This window comes from Ranitomeya variabilis, chromosome 5 (assembly GCF_051348905.1).
Source record: "Ranitomeya variabilis isolate aRanVar5 chromosome 5, aRanVar5.hap1, whole genome shotgun sequence".
NCBI classification, from domain to species: Eukaryota; Metazoa; Chordata; class Amphibia; order Anura; family Dendrobatidae; genus Ranitomeya; species Ranitomeya variabilis.
This window is the reverse complement of record NC_135236.1, coordinates 194,093,671-194,117,424: the sequence shown is the minus strand read 5'-3', so window position 1 is coordinate 194,117,424 and position 23,754 is coordinate 194,093,671. Positions and strand designations below refer to the sequence as shown.

Sequence of the window (23,754 nt, the reverse complement as noted above, 5' to 3'; positions counted from 1 at the left end):
CTTGGCCTTTTTTCAGAGAATAGGAATGATAACGCCAAAACTTTTTTTCCCACTCATGGTTGGTGGTTGGATGAAGCCATTTATAAACTACTATATTTTCTCTTTTTAAATCATAATGACAACCAAAAACATCAAAATGACCCTGATCAAAAGTTCACATACCCTGGTGATTTTGGCCTGATAACATGCACAGAAGTTGACACAAATGGGTTTGAATGGCTACTAGAGGTAACATCCTCACCTGCGACCTGTTTGCTTGTAATCAGTGTGTGTGCATAAAAGCTGAGTGAGTTTCTGGGATGCAGACAGACTCTTGCATCTTTCATCCAGCCACTGATGTTTCTGGATTGTGAGTCATGGAGAAAGCAAAAGAATTATCAACAAATCTATGAGAAAAGGTAGTTGAACTGTATAAAACAGGAAAGGAATACAAAAAGATATCTAATGAATTGAAAATGCCAGTCAGTAGCGTTCAACCTGTGATTAACAAATGGAAAATCAGGGGTCTATAAAAACAAACCCACTGTCAGGTAGGCCAACAAAAATGTCGTCCACAACTGCCAGGAAAATTGTTCGGTATGCAAAGAAAAACCCACAAATAACATCAGCTCAGATACAGGACTCTCTGAAAAATAGTGAAACAGCATAAAGACAAGGAACAAAACTTCTGGAACAAGGTAATTTGGCGTGGTGAGACCAAAATTTAACTTTATGGCCACAACCATAAATGTTACATTTGGAGAGAGGTCAACAAGGCCTATGATGAAAGGAACACCATTCCTACTATAAAGCACGGAGGTGGATCACTGATGTTTTGGGGATGTGTGAGCTAAAAGGCACAGGAAACTTGGTCAAAGTTGAAAGAAAGATGAATGCACCACGTTATCAGAAAATACTGGAGGCAAATTTGCACTCATCAGCCCAGAAGCTGCGCATGGGACATACTCGGACGTTTCAACATGACAATGATCCAAAACACAAGGCCAAGTCGACCTGTCATTGGCTACAGCAAAACAAAGTGAAGGTTCTGGAGTGGCCATCTCAGTCTACCGACCTCAATATCATTGAGCCACTCTGGGGAGATCTCAAGCATGCAGTTCATGCTTGACAGCCCAGGAATTTACAGGAACTGGAGGCTTTTTTGCCAAGAAGAGTAGGTAGGTTTACCATCTGAGAAAATAAAGAACCTCATCCACAACTACCACAAAAGACTTCAAGCTGTCACTGATGTTAGAGGGGACAAAACACGGTATTAAGAAATGGGGTATGTGAACTTTTGATCAGGGTCATTTGGATGTTTTAGGTTGTCATGACGATTTAAAAAGAGAAAACACAGTAGTTTGACAATGAATGGCTTCACCCAACCACTAACCATGAGTGGAGAAAAAGTTTTGGTTTTTTACATACCCCGGCAAAAATTCTGCCGGGGTATGTAAACTTTTGAGAACAACTGTATGTATTATGGGGCACTGTGTATTGGATTACTTAGTTCAGGAAGCACTGTGTATAGAATTATTTAACAGAGAACCATGTGGGTCTTTATTACAAATGTGGATTGCCCTGTCCCCTATTTAGAGCAGTCAAAATTTTCTTGGAGGGAAATTCATACTCCACATGGGGTCACTCTAGTTATGTCTACACATGATACATTGCAATTTGTATTCCTCTAAATGTGATTATACACCCTGATCCACCATAACCCACAAGTGTACAAACATATTACAAGGGGGCCTGTGCGGCTTAGATCATATTCACTAGGAGTATGTCTACCACGTCACAGAGAACACAAAAAGTAACTAAACACTATGTATAAAGATTATTCCTAAAAAATGCAGGATCCGGCAAAGCTTATATGTGAGCATTTGACCCTGATATAATCAGAAGTATTGGAGGACTCAAAACAAACACCAAACGATTTTCATCTGTTAACCCCATGCAGACATATATGTATTTACAGGGCGAGCATTCGTTCATTAGTGACAAGTATAGTAAGTTCTTTATTTAATGGCTTCAGTTTGTCAATCAATAGATAACGGAGGCATAGAAAATCCACCATAGCCTAAGTTTGCTCTTCTCCGGATTCTAGTCTCCCTGCTCATTCCCCCTGAATATGCAAACATGTGTTTACTGGTCTCACTTGTCTCCGTGTGGATTAGCAGACACGAAAAGGGTGGATGGAGAATTGTGATGAATAACAGAGATCTCTCGTCTATTCATGGTTTTGGTTAAAAAAAAATTTCTGAGGACAACCGCAGCTTACAGCCAATTTGTGTTTTAGAAGCTTTTTTTTTTCCACATAGCCAGTATGAACATTCAACGTCTAAACTGTAAGAAATATCTTCTATAAGTAATGGGTTTCCTGGCTCAAAAAGAACAATGAATTAAATATAGAAAGAAAGGGAGATTAGAACTCATTTCACTTCTTGGATTTGTGATGGATTTTTCTAAATGAATCGTTACCGTAAAGATGTTAAAATGAAGTGTACACCTCATTAATGCTGTGATATTCAATTATATGGAATTTTCTACAATATCAAATTAACCGTACATTTTGAAATAGAAAAGGCGGACACAAAAGAAAGACTGCAGACAGGACAGTCTGGAAGGGAACAGTCTGAAGTGTGAGAGGTACAAGCTGGGAGAAGACGATGGACTGGATGTGGGCACAAGCCAAAGGAGAGTTTCACAGTTCTAGGAAGAGAGCAAGACATCACAGACAATACGCATTTGCTAAACTTGGTTTAGGAGAAAGATCTGATTTTGATCAGTTTGGAATTTTTATCTTCCAAGACAGAACGTAGTTTCTGCCTGTTCACATGATGGCACAATCTGTCAGATGACGACGATGGTTACACATCCCACCCATGCACGAGCCAAAGGGGATGTAAATGTGCAGAAAAAAAAATACATAAGCAGAATACATACATTTGATATTTAAAGAGTAACTGTCGTTTTAATTTTTATTACATAAATCAATAGAGTACATGAAAATCAGTAACTTTGTAATATATCTTATCAGGGAGAAATGCTGCTTTCTCTTATTGGATTGATCCTTCGCTGACAAGGAATTGGTGAACACAGACTGTCACATTACTGAGATGACAGTTGGTGATTGTAAAATTCTATGGAGGGAAGGGGGAGGAGCTATAAGCAGACACCGACATCCTGCTGCATAGAACTTTATGAGCACAACTGTCATCTATCTCAGTAATAAGAACGCCTGCATTCACTGTACACGTTTTTTACCTATGAATTGGGAAATTTGAGATGGAAACTTCAGGAGACATTAGATTTCTGTAATCAGACATATCACAAAGTGTTTTATTTTGAAGTGTAGTTTTAACTTCTGAAAAAAAAACATGGTTACTTTATAAGTGTTCTGGCACAATGATAATAAATATAACTGCAATCCTTTAGAAAACACAAATCACACACAGGGAAATCCCTACAAGTTGTGCTAAATGCAAACGCTCTTCTTTTAGCACAGATTATAATTAGCAATAGGCAGCTTTCCCCTAAAATGTCCACTGGGCGATACATATTTAGTAAAATAGTTGTTAGAGCAGTAGCTATAGTTTTCAAATAATATGACTTTTTGAGAAAATATTAATATCATCTAATATATAAAGCTGAATGTGTGTATGTATGTGTGTGTATGTATGTGTGTATGTCCGGGATTGGCATCTGAACCGTCGCAGCTACAGGCACAAAATTTTGCACAGTCACACGTCTGGACCCCGAGAGCGTCATAGGCTATGTTGTGAGGTGAAATTTTAACCCCGCGCTTTCCAATTCACCAAACAATTTTGCCCCTATCTACATAATGGGGAAAAAATGAAAGGAAAAGTGTTGGAGGCAAATTAACAGCTGCCAGATGTGAACAAGGGGGACTTAAAGAATGACAGCGATGGCGCCAAAGAGTATATACTGTACAGTTGCTAAGGTGGGGCCCCGACATGGGATAATCACCACACCACCACGGGGATATGAACACACACACAAAATGCGCCACACACTACCACGTGCTCTAACACATATACCACCCTCAGCGCACATTTCACCACACATACACCAACCTCGCCACATAAAAGTTGAAACACAAAAGTCGCCGCTCAAAACTCGCCACGCGCAAAACTCTCCACATGCAAAACTCGCCACACGTGCAAAACTCACCTCATGGAAAACTCGCCACACGCAAAACTTGCACACGCGGAAAAATTGCCACATGCACAAAAGTTGCAACACATGCAAAAGTTGCCTCACACAAAACTTGCACATACTCAAAAGGCACCACACATAAAACTCGCCACGCGCAAAACTTGCCATGCGCAAAACTTGCTGCACACAACTTGCTACACTAACCTGTCACATGCAACTCTACACACAAAAAGTTGCTACACGCATGTCACCACACAAAACTCATCTCACAAAAGTCGCTACATGCATGTCGCCACACGCAACTCAACACACACAACTTGACACACGAAACTCGCCCTAAAACACACACAAGTCTGGTATTATCCTTCAAAAATAAAAATCTGATTAATAAGCTGACAAACTACAAGAGCAAAAAATGTACCATATAGGAATCCGGCAGCTGTCAGTCACATGACCAGTCTATTATGTGTATGTGTGAGCTAATATATACTGCCAGGGGGTGGGCTTACTGTTGGCTAGGGATTTATCAGGCTGCCAATTTAGCTTACAAATACTGAGGTAAAAATACTGACCAAATAACGTGTGAACGAGGTCTAATACAGGAGGAGATGACATACAGGTATATACTATATACAGGAGGAGATGACACACAGGTATATACTATTTACAGGGGAGATGACACACAGGTATATACTATATGCAGGAGGAGATGACACACAGATATACACTATATACAGGAGAGATGACACACAGGTATATACTATATAGAGGAGGAGATGACATACAGGTACATACTACATACAGCAGGAGATGACATACAGGTATATACTATATACAGAAGGAGATGACACACAGGTATATACTATATACAGGAGCAGATTACCTACAGGTATATAGTATATACAGGAGGAGATGACATACAGGTATATGCTATGTATAGGAGGAGATGACATACAGGTATATACTATATACAGGAGGAGATGACACACAGATATATACTATATATAGGTGAGATGACACACAGGTATATACTATATACAGGAGGAGATTACATACAGGTATATACTATATATAGGAGGAGATGACATACAGGTATATACTATATACAGGGGAGATGACACACAGCAGGTATATACTATATACAGGGGAGATGACATACAGGTATATACTATATACAGGAGATGACATACAGGTGTATACTATATATAAGGGAGATGACAAACATGTATATACTGAGGTGAAAATGAGAGGTGAGGTGAAAATGAAAAGGTGTGAGTGCAAAATGAGAGGAGTGAGGGAAAATAGTGGAGTGATCGGAAAATGACAGATGTGAGGTCGAAATGACAAGTGTTAGGGGGAATGAGAGGAGTGAGGGGGAAAATAAGAGGAGTGAGGGGGAAAATGAGAGGTGTGAGGGAGAAAATGAGAGATGTGAGGGGGAAAATGAGAGGCGTGATGGGAAAATAAGAGAAGTGAGGTGCTATAACTAACCACAGATATTTACTATGCCCAGGCAACGCCGGGCTCTTCAGCTAGCTTAGATTTACAATCTCCATGCTTTTCTCATGGTCAACTTTATGTGGCCTGTTCAAGAGTTGGAACAGCCAAAAATCTGTTTGTCTTTGCACCTGAAGGAAAAACTAAGAATGTCGTTTATCAAAAGGCTCTCGAATAAGTAGTAGAAGATTACTTCACATTACTTGGCCAATTTAGTTAAATCTGTGTGGAATATCTCTGGTGTTGAAATATATGTTGTAAAATGCTTCTATTAGCTTAGTTTTTGCCTTTTAATAATTACATTTCTATCTATTTGTTTTGTGTTTTTTTTGTACAGAATAAATTTTTGTTAACACATTCTATTTTGCTAACAGCAGTTATTACCCCGGGCGAAGCCGGGTAGTACAGCTAGTTCTAAATAAATTAAAAAAATGACTAAACTTTGGCTATACCTCTAAAGGTTGATGATTTATCAATCCTTAAAGGGAATCGGTTTTCACTTCACCATCTGAGAAGAACTTGATGAAGAGGTAGAGACCCTGATTACAGTGATGTATCAGTTACTGGGCTGCTTGCTGCAGTTTTGATAAAATCACAGTTTATCTGCTGTAGATCTAGCAGTTTGATACAGGGCAGCCTTCGGTAATTTAAAGGGAATCTGTCACCAGGTTTTTTCTATCCCATTTGAAAACAATATGATGCTGGTGATTTCAGTGATGTGGTACTAGATGGATGCTTTCTACAGTTTTGATAAAATAATATTTTCTGCTGCTGATCTACCAGTTCTCAAAATCTGAGCTCTGTATAACCCTGCCCCCATCAGTGATTGACAGCTTTCTGAGTGCACTGTGCATGGACAGAAAACTGCCAATCAGTGGTGGGAGCGGGTTTAGAGAGATCATGGTAGCAGGTTTACTAGTCCTCTAGTGATAATCTCTTGCTGATAAAACTACAATATGTAGCCCATTAAGTGACACATGGCTGGAATCAGGGTCACCTGGTGAGATTCCCTTTAAATGAAGAATAGTCTGCAGCCACACACAATTTAGTGATTATTGGCCATTACAGTCATTGAACAGGCTATATGTGTTTAATATACGAATGATATTCATTGTAACGTTCTTTCATGTGAAGCCCTTTTGCAGACTAATGATTATAAGGAGAACATTTTCATCATGTCTGACTCCTTCCTAGACAATTGCGGTCTATCATCGGGCAGCTAAAACAATCATTCATTGTTAGAGTTCACCCAGCATTGGTATAATGACCCAGTTTGATAAATTTTACACTAATTCTGGCCACTTTTATTCCTATTCCACAAATATTTCGTCAGATGTATTTATTGAGTGGCAGGCAAAGCTCAATCACATCTTTCTTCAAGTACAATCAAAATGACGACCATTTCTTTAGCAGACGGTAATAAAAGCAGGTGTGGAGGCTGACCAAGATTAACCTTTACAGCCACTTATACAAATTGCTATTTAATGCTGCATAGTTTACAAAATGTGTTCCTAAATCATTTCATACCTTGATCCCCTAATGCATATATAACAATAATAGACACATAAGATGGTTCTGAGATCTAGAGGAGTCTGGGAGCTTTCACACTGCGTTTAGCACACGCTTGGTGGCCCCTTCGGGGCATATGTCCATCCCCCCCATTCCACCTGTCAAACGGGATTTGGACGTATATGTCGACAGGGCCATAGACTCTAATATTGCAGGCAGAGTGTCCGAAGGCAGACACCCTGATGCAGTCTACTATGTCTGGGTGTCCGCCTCTAGTAGGTATACACTCCTAAAAATGATGCATGTCATAGAGCGCGTTTGCTCTGCCAGCACCATTATAGTCTATGGACCCGTCGGCGCATACGTCCGAATCCCGTTTTGCGGGGGGTTTGGACATAAGCCTTGATGGGACCACCAAACGAGTGCTGGAACGCAGTGTGAAAGCCCCCTTAGTGAGTGCGCTGCATGGGTAAAACACATCAGTGGAAAAAGTTCATTACCTATAACAGACATCCTTTTTCTGACATTGTTGAAGTCTAGTATGGCTAAGAGCTGGTATGTGACAATTTTCCCCATCTCCTGCACAGTGATGGTCTCCGGTGTTCGAGATTTGAAAATGAAGCCAAAATTCCTTGCAGCAGTAACCAAAGCTCCTTCATCCGGTGACTGAACCTGGTAAGAAAGATCTCCTGTGCAGTTAAAAAAAGAAGGAAAGGGATATAAATAATGGGAAAAACAAATATTTTTTAAACTGTCAGATATAAAAAGGCATCCGGCATAATACTGATCCTGAATACACCATTTCATTCATCAGAAGATGCCATAACACATACAGTAAGATGCTAAGCTTTAATGCAAATTACTTAAAGGGATCCTGGCACTCGGGTCATGCTGCCCAAACCATGAGCAGCCGGAATCAGAGTTTGGCTGCATGGCTACTACTCTGACACCCTCGGAATTTCAGACAATTCATAGTTTGACAAGCCAGCCGGGGACCATAGGAAGAGACCTAACTGGTCCAGTGCGACTCATGGCCGGCTTCTCCCTGCCCCGCTCCAGGTGATTGACTGCTCTCTGCCTATATACAGACATGGTGGTCCTGTCGAGATCGAAAAAGATCATGGGAACCTGCAGATACAGAACTATGGTGTATGGTATATTGAAGGTATAAATATTCCTGACTTCAATTTAAATATTACAAAATTGATGATGGGTCGAGAAGGTGACATGGTGGCTTTGTGCTTACCACAATGTATAGATGTGTCATTGTAATTCTGCCTCTGCTGATAAGGAGTATGCTGAAAACTCTTCCAGAATCTACAGGAAGTATGAGCCTAAAAAAGCGCCAATGATCAATGTGAAAATTGCAAGATTTCGAATATAGCTTTTTAATAAAGATTTCGATATGAAAAAAAAAATATTACCATGTTTTTTAACTACATACTTGTGTAGTGCAAAAACCTGAATTATACAATAGGTGATTTTATGATGATCGCTTCCTTATAAATGTTGCCAATGATCCTTCCTATAAAGCCAAATCCTCTTAAATGCTTGATGAGATCAAATCTTCTGGGTAAATCCTATGATAACTTAAAAAACATAACCACATTTATCTAACTGAATCCAACTAAAGATAAAATAAAAGAAAAAATTGTGCATGGGAAAATAACGTCTAAATGAATTATTTCAGAAACATCTATGACTCAAGCCAAGCAGCGCTGTGCTATACAGAAGAGGATCCCCTAACAGAAGCCTGCATTTATTATATATGACTAATAAAACTGGAAAGAGCAACCTTTAACGGGCAGAAAAAGAAACATTTCAGTTTTGCAATATCTATAAACCTTTGGGAAACATCCTTTTTTGGTTAAATAAATGCGTGTGAAAAAGGTCACAGGAAGATGTGTGGGACCCATTCATAAACATGCACATCATGAGCAATTTCACTGGTATCATGTCTGAGTCACCAGCAATTCTGAAAATTCCAGAACTGCAAACACGTGTCTGTCCTGAAAGCCACGAGGAGGCTAAATTATAAATACTGGAAGCTCAAGTAGCATAACTCCTGTACGGGGCAGTACATGGCGAAGGGTCACCGCAAGGGAGATTCTGCATCCTGGTTAACCCCTGCCTCTACTAAGCCTACAATTCTTAGCAACAATCAGTAAATGAAATGGAAGGATTCATCGTATCCATCACTAGATCTGGTTTTCAGAGCGGTCAACAGAACTAAGTTATTACAAAATCAGAATTTATGTACATTATTAGCACCATGGTTTTGCACATGCCTGATAAGGCAGCCTTAGGGTATGTGCTAAAAGTTTTAGAGCAGAATCGGAGCGGAAACTCCATGTTTTTGAGGAGTTTTGAGCTTTTGTGGAGGATTTGGAGAGTTTCTGCTCAGTTTCTGCTCTAAAAACTCCTAAAAGAAAACTCAGTCTGCACTTACTCTAAGGCTTATTCAGGTAGATTGTGCCTGGAACTCGCCTTAAAAAGCGCAGCAAAAACGCAGTGGAAAATTAAAGATGAGCAGCAACGTAAAAACGATGCGCGTTCGGCAACTGCAAAGTGGTTAAAAGAAGGAGCTTGGTTATTCTTTGTCCCCTGAGGAAGTCGATGCGAAACGTGCGTTGGGGCACGTGTTACGCTCACAGTCATGAGTACAGGTGAGGACTGGACATGACGTGAATCGATTCACCAACAGTTAGGGAGATACTCTGCTGGACACTGACTTGAAAATACATAAACTACGCTATGTGTTTCTAACATGATGATAAGAGTCTGCCATTGGTAATTTGACTTTCATTATGAATATATGCACTTCCACTTAATGTATTTTTTATAAAATCTAATGTGAACGCCCCTCTATCTGTGCTCATGCCTTCAGGGTGATTAGTGATGAGTGAGTATACTCGTTACTCGAGATTTCCCGAGCACGTTCGGGTGGTCTCCGAGTATTTTTTTGTGCTAGGAGATTTAGTTTATGTCAATGCAGCTGCATGATTTGCGGCTGCTAGACAGCTTGAATACATGTGGGGGTTCCCTGTTTGTTAGGAAATCCCTGCATGTGCTCAGGCTGTCTAGCAGCCGCAAATCATGCAGCTGCGTCGACATAATCTAAATCTCTGCGCACGCCAAAATACTTGGAGACCACCCGAGCATGCTCGGGAAATCTCGAGTAACGAGTATACTCGCTCATCACTAGTTATGATACATTATTGTGTATATTTTGTATACTGGTCATTAAAAATTTACTTTTTTAGTCTACATTTCTTGGTGGTTCATATGCTCCATGTGTTTGTGTTGTTCTTGGTCATTCTTTGGGCAGCTTCCGCTAGGAAGTCATTTGCCAGTTACAGATTAAATCATAGAAAAGAAAAAAAGACGTTTAGGCAAGACCTTTGGTGAAGCCGATTCACAAAACAGACTTTCCTGAAGCAGCTTTGCCTAGGAATAAAGATGTCGCGAGCACACACGTTAATAGAGGCTTATAAAGGGTAGGGATTTAGGATGCCGGTCCTATAACATGGTGGATCCAACATTGCACAAACCAGATTAAAGGGATTGGGCAGTTTAGTCTTTATCTCAACAAACTTGGTGGGGACATGATCTTATGGCACTCGCTAATATATACCGTATTTTTTGGCATATAAGACGCACCGTACTATAAGACGCACCCTAAATTTGGGGTGAAAAATGCAGAAAAAAAGATTTTTTATAAGATGGTGGTCCGTCTTATTGTCCGAATTTAAGATCTCTTACCTGAGGGCAGGCAGTGGCAGAGCAGGGTCACAGGAGGCATGGTGGTGGCAGAGGTGAGGTGATGCTGAGGTGCGGTGGGTGGAACGGCGTGCACCTGAGCAGGGTCCCATCCTGCTTAGGTGGGCGACGCCATGGCCTGGTGTCCATGGGGAGGTTGCTGTGGCGGTGGCAGACGTGCGGTCACTTCCTCAGGTGGCAGCGGCCAGGGTCCCTTCCACATTTGAGGTGACGCCACAGCAGTAGTGAAGGAGAGCAGCAGAGCTGGGTGGTTTTCCTGGTGGCGGCGGGCTTACCGGCATTGTGGCGGCGACAGAGGTGCGGGCATGATGTGGCACGGTGAGCTGTATGGCGTGAGCAGGTCCCATCCATATTTGAGGTGAATCCGCGGCCCGGTATTGATGGAGAGCAGCAGCGCTCGTAAGTTACGGTATTTTCCGGTGGCGGCGGCCATCTTGCTGAGGCCGCGCGTGCGCAGATTCACTACTCTGCGTCCCAGGGCTTCAGAAAAATGGCCGCCGCGATCTCCATCTGCGCACGCGCGGCCTCCCGCGGCCATTTTCCTGAAGCCCTGGGACGCAGAGTAGTGAATCTGCGCACGCGTGGCCTCAGCAAGATGGCCGCCGCCACCGGAAAATACTGTAACTCACCAGCGCTGCTGCTCTCCATCAATACCGGGCCGCGGATTCACCTCAAATATGGATGGGACCTGCTCACGCCATACAGCTCACCGTGCCACATCATGCCCGCACCTCTGTTGCCGCCACAATGCCGGTAAGCCTGCGTTCCGAATATAAGACGCACCCCCCATTTTCCTCACAATTTTTTTGGGGAAAAAGTGCGTCTTATATGCCAAAAAATACGGTAAGCTTTATATGTTCTCCTCTTGTTTGTGGACAGGAGACCTGTACAAAGAGTCGGCCAACCAAGGAGCATGAGACCAGAACTGTCTATCTGATTCCTCCAACTCAGAAATAGCTTTCTCATGTGAGTCGTTTTCCTATTGGAGGAGGAGACTGAAGGACAGGTCAGGTCACTTCTCTTCCAACAGCTGATTTAAGCCGGCAAAGATTTTCCAAGGAAAATGATTGAACAAAATTTTGGGATTGTCAAATGATCTTTTTTTAATATGGAACCCTAAGTGCAAAAAATGGGGCCAATAAAGGATTGCATTGGGAAATAAAACGACAGAGTAAAATGCTGATGAGAGACCAAACGCTGATGAGAGTCCAAGCGCTTGACATCTCTTCATGGTGACATTCTTGGATCCAGTTTCCAGCACTGAATCCACTGGTGACTGCGAGGAATACAAACCTGCATTCTTCTCCTCAGACATAACTGTGTGACATAAGGAAAGTAATCGGAAAAACTCCTGCACATGAGGCTCTTCTAGCTTTATAGCCTCGATTAAGCTGTGATCATAAAACTGAAACTTTCTGTCAGCAAGAGGGTTGAATGAAAAGTCCACTGGAGACGTTTTCTGGAATATAAAGACATAAAACATAGAAAACAGTAAATTATAATAACATCATCTGCAATAAACACATTGATATTGATCCCCAATGAATAATAAACTGTGGAGGAAATGATGTACGATCCAATACAAGACCGCAATTGTAATTCATCAATGTGGAGAAGAAAATGTATGACTGTCAGCAAGAAAGGTTACTGGCCCTGTATGTGTAGTGACTGCGTTCTGGATTGCGCCTTCCTTGAACAGTCACGAACCCAAAATGTCACAAAGTTCTCATGAGAATCAAGTGTTACTATCTAAACCCCAGATTATTGGAAGCAGCTGTGCCTGCAAATCTACTAACTATGGCCATATTTTTATAAGCAATGATTTTTTTTTACAGACATTCATTGACATCTAGCAGCCACACCTCTTGACACAGAATGATTTCTGGTATCTACAGAGAAGATATGACTTATCATTCATCTCATTCCCAGTAAGTCTCTATGTGCCAGCTAGGGGGTCTCCTTAAAGGGAACCCGTCACCAGGTTGTGCTATATAAACTAAATCCACCACCTTCAAGTCCTCGTGAACAGCGCTCCAGAGACCCATTAATGAGAGTGCAACTCACTAGCATATGTAAGAATCCTCCTGCACCATATTCTAAAGCGGCGCGGTCCGGTCCAATGGGTTTGGTTGATCTGTGCTTGATTGATGTGGCTGAAGTCATGTCATTCACAGAGTCTCTTGCGCCTGTGCGGCTCCTGTTCTCTACTGTGCGCGTGCAAGAGAAGAACAAACTCTGTGGACCAAGACATCAGCCTCATCAATCAAAGACAGGAAAGATGGAGACTGTGGACACAGGAGAGCACACACCAAAGACATCTGGTGGACCTGACCGTGCAAAATAGGATACAGTGCAGGAGGAATTAAAAAAAGGTTGTTGTAAGATATGTAGGGTAGCTGTGCTCTTATTAACGGTTGTTAAAAGCACTGTTCAAGGAGGCTTTAAGATGGTGGATTAGTTCATATAAGGAAAACCTGGTGACAAGTTCTCTTTCAGATGAAACTTTTCGCCTTATACACCTTGAAGACCTCTCACCCAGCCAATTTACTCCTACTTTGCACTGATGAGGGGAAAAAAAATCCTGAAACAGATTTATTCAAATGGAGATTCTGGTTTGACTTTAAATCCTAAGTCATGTGGAAAGGCTCTTGAAAAAGGACCTGTCACTTGCCCAAAAAAATGAGTAAAATGCCTGTAAAATTGCCTGAGCTCCTCTGTTTCTGCTGCTCTTTTCCGTTTTGTGATGCATCACTTCATTGCATATATATTTACACTTGTTGTTTTAGGAGCGCAGTATGTGAAATTTCTGCTTTCAGACAAACTGGGCATTTATTCGGAGTCTTCTTTGGGGGATGGGTGCTTTCAAGCCTCCCTCCCAGATGCTGCCAATCACACCTCAGCAGCATCAGAAACTGTTAGATCAGCTAGATCGGTCATTGGCAGCATCTGGGATGGAAGGGGTGAAAGTGCGTGCCCTAGGAGAAAATTTCACATACTGTGCTCTAAAAGCAAAAAAAGTGCCGAAGAACGGCAGAATCAAGGGAGATCAAGGATTTTTACAAGGTACTTAACTACATTTTTTAGCAAGTAACAGGTCTTCTTCAAAGGGTTCATAATGAGGAATATGATTACTACTGTCGTCTTCTGTGAAGAGGATATTTCCATATCCCTTGCTATAAAAACAACTGTTAATACACACAGTACTGTGTTCCTTTGTCAGTTTTCAATACGTAACACATTACAACTAGTAAAAGTCGTTATTTAGCAACATTGGAAATAGTCATTACCTCAGTGATTTCCACTTTACGACCGAGCTCATCACGCACTTCACCTAGAGAAATAAAACCATCAAGAGACCATAAGAATCAGCACACAATCCTAAAAGAGAATCTGTCAGCAGGATTTCACATCCCAAACTATTTATATGCTTGTCAAAGACAAGTCAAGCAATACCTTTTTAATTACCAGCCCGTTCCTCTGAGAAGTTAGCACTTGAATTGATAACCAAATGGATATGTTAGATCTTATGCCTCTGTCACGCAAGCTCCATTCTCCGCCCAGCAAAGCCTCTGTGATGCTGCGGTTAATCAGCGCTGACTTCACTCTCCCCACATTCAGACAGAATTGACATCTAGAGGAAGTGAGAGCTGCTGCTGTCCTCTCACTTCCGCCGGATGTCAATTATGTCTGTAGGACAGGAGGTTGAAGACAGTTCTGATTGGCTGTAGGGATTGTGTGATATAATGTCACCCCCAGGAGAGCCAGTGCCGACACCAATGGAACGGCGCCAGAGATGAGTATATGTGTTATTATTTTACTGGGGGGAAAACATAGGTATTCAGAAAGGGTTCACCACACCCATGAAGAGAAAAGAAACTAAAAGTTAAAAATCACAAAACACAAACAAACACACTTTATCGTCTTTAAAAAGCCAATTTTTCAACATATAAAATTATCCCATTTGGTTAACATTGTAAAGAAAAAAAGAGGAAAAATCTTTGTTATCCAAATAAATGGAAATAAATGGAAAAAAATGAACAAAAAGTAAATTACATCCCTAAAAGGGTACCGTCAAAAACTACTGTTTGCCTTACGGGAGAAAAAAAAAAGACCTCAGTAAACTATATACAGTATATATACTGTGCACACATACAGTATGTATGTATATATATATTGTATCTTTGAAATCATACTGACCTGGAAAGTCATGCAACTGGGTCATTTTTACTGCTCAATGAATGCATTTTCCGGTACATTACATGTTAGGGTGAATGGAGTCATTTAGAACTATAAGTCGTAGAGAAACAAGTCCTCATACAGCCATGTTAACAGGTAAAAAAAAGAAGAGGAGGAATAGAATATTGGAAAATCAAAAATTGTCCTACTTGTGAAGGAGTTAAGCTATTACAGCAAGTTTAGACAAGAGTTTTCATACTTCAATGAGCTTCAATTACTTCTAAAAGCAAATTAATATTTTCATATAATAATTAAACTCCAACTCAATAAAAAAAAATAAATTATAAACCAATTCCAAAATATGTCCAACTGACATTAGCTTTTAGAGTTCTGGAAATTCCGAGCGAACAACAAAGGATATAGTATAGGGAATTGTTTTAGTTTCTTATAATCTAAGGGTCACATTAAACTCAATGGGTGATTAAAAAAACAAACAAAACAGATGCCGTACAAACTTCATCCTTATGAGATTTGTTTGTAACTATCCATATCCATTATTAACACAGGAAACCGATTTCGGCCTTTTATTATGTTTTTTTAATTATTCGTGTACAAGATAAAAGCCATATGGATGTTAAAAAAAGACAAATGGAACATCACATCTTATGGATGATAAGTCGTGTTTTTCTCCTGGATTTTCTGCGTGATGTGCTTTATTTCCACCAATCTAGAAAGCGACACATAAGGCAAAATAATAATCATAATAATCATTGGGCCCCTCTTCTTGTTTTTACATCAGATATGCAATTGGTCCATTTCTGATCTGAATTCCATCTGTGTGTTCCTGACACAACTGTCTGAATGGGGCTAATGACATGACAGATGTTGGTAAGGAGGAGGTCCGGGTTATATAATGTCTCTTAAGTTTTAGCTTGCACATCATCTTTAAATTATAGTCACATGGGTCCAGGGAGCCGAGATCTATAATGGACTACAAGGAATTATATGGAGGTGCCTCAATACTTCATAAAAAGTATTGGGAACAAGTGGATCCTGACTAATCATTGGAAAAAATAAAAAAAAAACAAGACCAATTTTAGAGAAGAAATAGTTGGAAAACCTGCCCAACGTCCGTGTCTAATTTACTGTACTTACCATACAGTTTTCCATTAATTGAACACTTATTGAATGTCATGATGTTTTGCGTAAGTGTCCCGGTTTTGTCTGAGAAAATATATTCTATTTGCCCCAATTCTTCATTAAGCGTTGTAGTCCGAGCCTCGGCAGGGGCGCCTCTTTTAGCGTAGAACATTTTACGGTCCCAGTTGATAAAGTAACTGTGTCCCAGTCGAATAACTTCAACACTGTCAAAGGTACAATTGCAAATTAGTGAATTGCAGTATTGGCATTAAAAATCAATGAAATGTAGATTAAAATAATAATGACATAGGGAAAACATTTATATTAAGATTGATGGGGTGATGTATATATAAGCATGCTTTTCACAATGAGATCTATGGAAAAGCATGATGAATTATATTTTTTAGTTACCCCATTATAAGCGATTTATCATTAAGTGCATCACTTCACAAGAGAAAACATTTTCTGTAACCCAAACAGTCACATTTTTTGCATGAAAATACACTCATAATTGTGAAGGTAAAGCCATTAGAAAGGTTTTTGAGTACCGGAAAACCCCTTGCCTTCGGCTGCAGTTTGCTTTAAAGGAAACCTGTAAATCTGTCACCTACTCTGAGAGTAGAATGATGCTGAGACAGAGACCCTGATTCCAGCGATGTATCACTTAATTCACTTAATGGACTTCTTACTGTAGTTTTGAAAAAAAAAAAAAAAAAAAAAACCTGATTTATCAGCAGGAAATCATCACTAGAGGACTAGTAAACCTGCTGCCAGGGAGTCCAACTACAATCCCACCACTGATTGGCAGTCTTCTGTGTACACTCTGCATAGGCAGAAAGCGGCCAATCAGTGGTGATGGGAGAGGTCATAGAGAGCAATACTGGTAGATCTGCAGTAGATAAAATTTGTATCAAAATTGCAGCAATAAAGTAAGGTAAATGATACATCGCTGAAATCATCGCTGAGTCTCTGCCCCTTCATTACACTACTCTCAGGTAGGGGTAACAAAAACCTGGTGACAGACTCCTTTTATTAAAAAAAACAAAAACAACTTTCCGAAACTTATTCTCCCCAGGCCTAGCACCAAGGCTCTGCCACTGCTTTCAGTGTCTGTTATTATCTGCAGCACTAATCATTACCATTGCAGCTAATCACTAAGTTCAGGGGCTTTGCCCAAGTTGAGCACTGCAGATAATGAAGAGGTGGATCCAAGAAGCATAAGTAAAGGACAGCGAGTTTTCTTTTTAAAAGAAACAAACAAACTGAAGATGAGGGACAGGGGTTGTCTCATATCAGAAAACCCCCTTTTACATTAAAATCACCGATAAGTGCAATGAATAACAATGGTTATAATCTGACACTGGCCCTTGTCAAGTTCTAAAAATTGATGTAGAGGAAGCAGACTGAATGGATAAGCATAAGGACCTGAGCGACTGCCAAGTGCCAAATTAAGATGGCTAGACTATTGGGTCAAAGCAGCTCCAAAATGTAGGGTGTTCCTTGGATGTAGTGGTTAGCAGCTACTAGTGATGAGTGAGTGTATTCGTTGCTCGGGTTTTCCCCAGCACGCTCGGGTGATCTCCGAGTATTTGTTAGTGCTTGAGATTTAGTTTGTGTCGCCACAGCTGCATGATTTACGGCGGCTAGAAAGGATGAATACATGTGAGGAATGCCTGTTTGTTAGGGAATCCCCACATGTATTTTTGCTGTCCAGTAGCTGTAAATCATTCAGCTGAGGAGACAAAAACTATATCTCCGAGCACTAACAAATACTCGGAGACCACCCGAGCGTGCTCTGGAAAACCCGAGCAACGAGTATAGTCGCTCATCAGTAGTAGCTACTAAACGCGATCCAAGGAGGGTCATCAAGTGTAAAAATGATGAGGTCCATTGCTTCGGGGTAATCCTTGACGCTGATCTCTCCTTCAAACCACATATCCAAGCCCTTTCCACTTCCTGCCAACTTCAACTCAATATTTCACGAATCCGTACATTCCTCAACCAAGAATCTGCAAAAACCCTAGTCCATGCCCTCATCATCTCTCGCCTTGACTACTGCAACCTCCTGCTCTGTGGCCTCCCCTCTAACACTCTCGCACCCCTCCAAACTATTCTAAACTCTGCTGCCAGACTAATCCACCTGTACCCCCGCTATTCCCCGGCCTCTAACCTCTGTCAATCCCTTCACTGGCTCCCCATTGCCCAGAGACTCCAGTACAAAAGCCTAACCATGACGTACAAAGCCATCCACAACCTGTCTCCTCCATACATCTGTGACGTCGTCTCCCGGTACTTACCTGCACGCAACCTCCGATCCTCACAAGATCTCCTTCTCTACTCCCCTCTTATCTCCTCTTCCCACAATCGCATACAAACTTCTCTTGCGTATCACCCCTACTCTGGAACCCTCTACCACAACACATCAGACTCTCTCCTACCATCGAAACCTTCAAAAAGAGCCTGAAGACCCACCTCTTCCAACAAGCCTACAACCTGCAGTAACCACCGATTGACCAAACCGCTGCACGACCAGCACTACCCTCACCGACTGTATTCTCACCCATCCCTTGTAGATTGTGAGCCTTCGCGGGCAGGGTCCTCTCTCCTCCTGTACCAGTTATGACTTGTATTGTTTAAGATTATTGTACTTGTTTTTATTATGCATACCCCTCCTCACATGTAAAAAATGGCGCTATAACAATAAATAATAATAATAATAATGTGTGTGGCGAGCAGAGTTTAGCTTGTCTGATGAGATCCAAAGAACTTCTGTAGCACAAATTGCAATAATGTCAGTGCTGGCCATGATAAAAAGGCGTCCGAACACGTAGTGCATCACAGCTTGCTGTGTATGGAGGTCCATGGGTACCACCTAGCTAAAGCATTGCTACCGACAAATTACACCACAGCATTTCCCAATGAAAGTGAGCTATTCCCTATACGCCCTGCTACAGAGTAATATTTGTTCAGGAATAGTTTAAGGTGCATGATCTTTATTTCAAGGTGATTATTTGACCTTTAACTTTCTAGATCTCATATATAGTTAGGTCCATATATATTTGGACAGAGACATTTTTCTAATTTTGGTTATAGACATTACAACAATGAATTTTAAACAAAACAATTCAGATGCAGTTGAAATTCAGACTTTCAGCTTTCATTTGAGGGTATCCACATTAAAATTGGATGAAGGGTTTAGGAGTTTCAGCTCCTTAACATGTGCCACCCTGTTTTTAAAGGGTCCAAAAGTAATTGGACAGATGCATTAATTTTAAATAAAATGTTCATTTTTAGTACTTGGTTGAAAACCCCTTGTTGGCAATGACTGCCTGAAGTCTTGAACTCATGGACATCACCAGACGCTGTGTTTCCTCCTTTTTGATGCTCTGCCAGGCCTTCACTGCGGTGGTTTTCAGTTGCTCTTTGTTTGTGGGCCTTTCTGTCTGAAGTTTAGTCTTTAACAAGTGAAATGCATGCTCAATTGGGTTGAGATCAGGTGACTGACTTGGCCATTCAAGAATATTCCACTTCTTTGCTTTAATAAACTCCTGGGTTGCTTTGGCTTTATGTTTTGGGTCATTGTCCATCTGTAGTATGAAACGACGACCAATCAGTTTGGCTGTATTTGGCTGGATCTGAGCACACAGTATGGCTCTGAATACTTCAGAATTCATTCTGCTGCTTCTGTCCTGTGTCACATCATCAATAAACACTAGTGACCCAGTGCCACTGGCAGCCATGCATGCCCAAGCCATCACACTGCCTCCGCCGTGTTTTACAGATGATGTATGCTTAAGATCATGAGCTGTACCACACCTTCTCCATACTTTTCTCTTTCCATCATTCTGGTAGAGGTTGATCTTGGTTTCGTCTGTCCAAAGAATGTTCTTCCAGAACTGTGCTGGCTTTTTTTAGATGTTATTTAGCAAAGTCCAGTCTAGCCTTTTTATTCTTGATGCTTATGAGTGGCTTGCACCGTGCAATGAACCCTCTGTATTTACTTTCACGCAGTCTTCTCTTTATGGTAGATTTGGATATTGATACGCCGACCTCCTGGAGAGTGTTGGTCACTTGGTTGGCTGTTGCGAAGGGGTTTCTCTTCATCATGGAGATTATTCTGCGATCATCCACCACTATTGTCTTCCGTGGGCGTCCAGGTCTTTTTGCATTGATGAGTTCACCAGTGCTTTCTTTCTTTCTCAGGATGTACCAAACTCTAGATTTTGCCACTCCTAATATTGTAGCAATTTCTCGGATGGGTTTTTTCTGTTTTCGCAGATTAAGGATGGCTTGTTTCACCTGCATGGAGAGCTCCTTTGACCGCATGTTTACTTCACAGCAAAACCTTCCAAATGCAAGCACCACACCTCAAATCAACTCCAGGCCTTTTATCTGCTTAATTGAGAATGACATAACGAAGGGATTGCCCACACCTGTCCATGAAATAGCCTTGGAGTCAATTGTCCAATTACTTTTGGCACATGTTAAGGAGCTGAAACTCCTAAACCCATCATCCAATTTTAATGTGGATACCCTCAAATGAAAGCTGAAAGTCTGAACTTCAACTGCATCTGAATTGTTTTGTTTAAAATTTATTGTGGTAATGTCTAGAACCAAAATTAGAAAAATGTTGTCTCTGTCAAAATATATATGGACCTAACTGTACATACAAACACATAGATAGATAGATAGATAGATAGATAGATAACAGTATATCATGAATGTATTTACACTATTGATCATTTATAGGCATGTACTTTAGCATTTTTTTATTGGCCAGTTGATTATGAACCACTGCAAACTGTGAACAAGGTACAGCAAATGTGCCCACTTTTTCTTTTACCTCCTTTCTGACCTCGGACGGGATAGTACGTCTGAGGTGAGATCCCCTTCACGACCTCCGCCGTACTATTACTGTGGAGGTCGGATCCCTTGCTTTGATGTGGGCGCCGCTATTAACTAGCTAAATGCCGCTGTCAAACGCTGACAGGGCATTTAACTACCGCTTCCGGCCGCACGGCTGGAAATGCACTCATCGCCGACCTCCGTCACATGATCGGGGGTCGGCGATGCGTCAGGATAGTAACCATAGAGGTCCTTGAGACCTCTATGGTTACTGATGCCAGCTTGCTGTGAGCGCCACCCTGTGGCCGGAGCTCATAGCAAGCCTGTAATTAAGCTACATAGGAGCGATCTGATGATCGCTGCTATGTAGCAGAGTCGATCAGGCTATGCCAGCTTCTAGCCTCCCATGGAGGCTATTGAAGCATGGCAAAAGTAAAAAATGTTTTAAAAAATATGAAATAAATAAAAAAAAATATAAAAGTTTAAATCATCCCCCTTTCACCCCATTCAAAATAAAACAATAAAAATAAAATCAAATATATACATATTTGGTATCGCTGCGTTCAGAATCGCCCGATCTATCAATAAAGAAAAGGATTAACCTGATCGCTAAACGGCGTAGCGAGAAAAAAATTCAAAACGCCAAAATTACGTTTTTTTTTGGTCGCCGCAACATTACATTAAAATGCGGGTGATCAAAAGAACGTATCTGCACCAAATAATGTTATCACTAAAAACGTCAGCTCAGCAGGCATAAAATAAGCCCTCACCTGACCCCAGATCACGAAAAATGGAGACGCTAGGGGTATCGGCAAATGGGTCAAATTTTTTTTTTTTTTTAGCAAAGTTTGGAATTTTTTTTCACCACTTAGATAAAAAATAACCTAGACATGTTTGGTGTCTATGAACTCGTAATAACCTGGAGAATCATAATGGCAGGTCAGTTTTAGCATTTAGTGAAGCTAGCAAAAAAGCCAAACAAAAAACACACATGGGATTGCACTTTTTTTGCAATGTCACCGCACTTGGAATTATTTTCCCCAATTTCTAGAACACGACATGGTAAAACCAATGATGTCGTTCAAATGTGGAGCCTACTGAAACGACGCTTAGGAAGGTGGTTTTTGTTAATTATTCTAATTTAATGAGATAATGACTGAACATTTCAGTAGGCCAACATTTCAGATTTTAAAATCATTTTTCAAGCTGATGTTATAAAGTATTCAAATTTAGTGAGATAATGACTTTTGGGTTTTCATTGGCTGTGAGCCATAATCATCAACATTAACAGAAATAAACACTTGAAATACTGTAGATCACTATGTTTGTAATGACTCTATATAATATGAGTTTCACTTTTTGTATTGAAGAACTGAAATAAATGAACTTTTTGATGATACTCTAATTTACTGAGAAGCACCTGTAGAATTCAATTGATACATTACTTCCACAATGTAGTCTTCTCTGCGGAAGACAACGTAGCCCTCCTAGTCTCTAAGTTTTGAAAAGTATGCCAAAAAGGCCACACAGTGCATGCAGTGCTAAACATTCTGAATTATTTCTGTTATACAGTACAGACCAAAAGTTTGGACACACCTTCTCATTTAAAGATTTTTCATGACTATGAAAATTGTAAAATCACACTGAAGGCATCAAAACTATGAATTAACACATGTGGAACTATATGCTTAACAAAAAAGTGTGAAACAACTGAAAATATGTCTTATATTCTAGGTTCTTCAAAGTAGCCACCTTTTGCTTTGATGACTGCTTTGCACACTCTTGGCATTCTCTTGATGAGCTTCAAGAGGTAGTCACTGGAAATGGTCTTCCAACAATCTTGAAAGAGTTCCCAGAGATGCTTAGCACTTCTTGGCCCCTTTGCCTTCACTCTGCTGTCCAGCTCACCCCAAACCATCTTGATTGGGTTCAGGTCTGGTGACTGTGGAGGCCAGGTCATCTGGCATTGCACCCCATCACTCTCCTTCTTGGTCAAATAGCCCTTACACAGCCTGGAGGTGTTTTGGGGGTCATTGTCCTGTTGAAAAATAAATGATGGTCCAACTAAACGCAAACCGGATGGATTAGCATGCTGCTGCAACATTCTGTGGTAGCCATGCTGGTTCAGTATGCCTTCAATTTTTAATAAATCCCCAACAGTGTCACCAGCAAAGCACCCCCACACCATCACACCTCCTCCTCCATGCTTCACGCTGGGAACCAGGCATGTAGAGTCCATCCGTTCACCTTTTCTGCGTCGCACAAAGACACGGTGGTTGGAACCAAAGATGTCAAACTTGGACTCATCAGACCAAAGCACAGATTTCCACTTGTCTAATGTCCATTTCTTGTGTTCTTTATCCCAAACAAGTCTCTTTTGTTTGTTGTCTGTCCTTAGCAGTGGTTTCCTAGCAGCTATTTTACCATGAAGGCCTGCTGCACAAAGTCTCCTCTTAACAGTTGTTGTAGAGATGTGTCTGCTGCTAGAACTCTGTGTGGCATTGACCTGGTCTCTAATCTGAGCTGCTGTTAACCTGCGATTTCTGAGGTTGGTGACTCGGATAAACTTATCCTCAGAAGCAGAGGTGACTCTTGGTCTTCCTTTCCTGGGGCGGTCCTCATGTGAGACAGTTTCTTTGTAGCGCTTGA

At 41.0% G+C, this 23,754-nt stretch overlaps 1 protein-coding gene across 4 annotated transcripts in view; it reads right to left on the bottom strand.

Annotated features, from left to right (window-relative positions):
* Positions 1–23,754, bottom strand: part of ATP8B4 (ATPase phospholipid transporting 8B4 (putative)) — a 327,013-nt gene that overhangs the window by 71,181 nt on the left and 232,078 nt on the right. For all 4 annotated transcript variants that reach the window (XM_077263705.1, XM_077263703.1, XM_077263704.1 and 1 more), the window contains 4 exons: positions 16,276–16,484; positions 14,232–14,275; positions 12,238–12,403; positions 7,665–7,853 (listed from right to left, as the gene is read on the bottom strand). In XM_077263705.1, the coding sequence (XP_077119820.1) occupies positions 7,665–7,853; positions 12,238–12,403; positions 14,232–14,275; positions 16,276–16,484 (608 nt within the window). The remainder of the gene's footprint in view (positions 1–7,664; positions 7,854–12,237; positions 12,404–14,231; positions 14,276–16,275; positions 16,485–23,754) is intronic.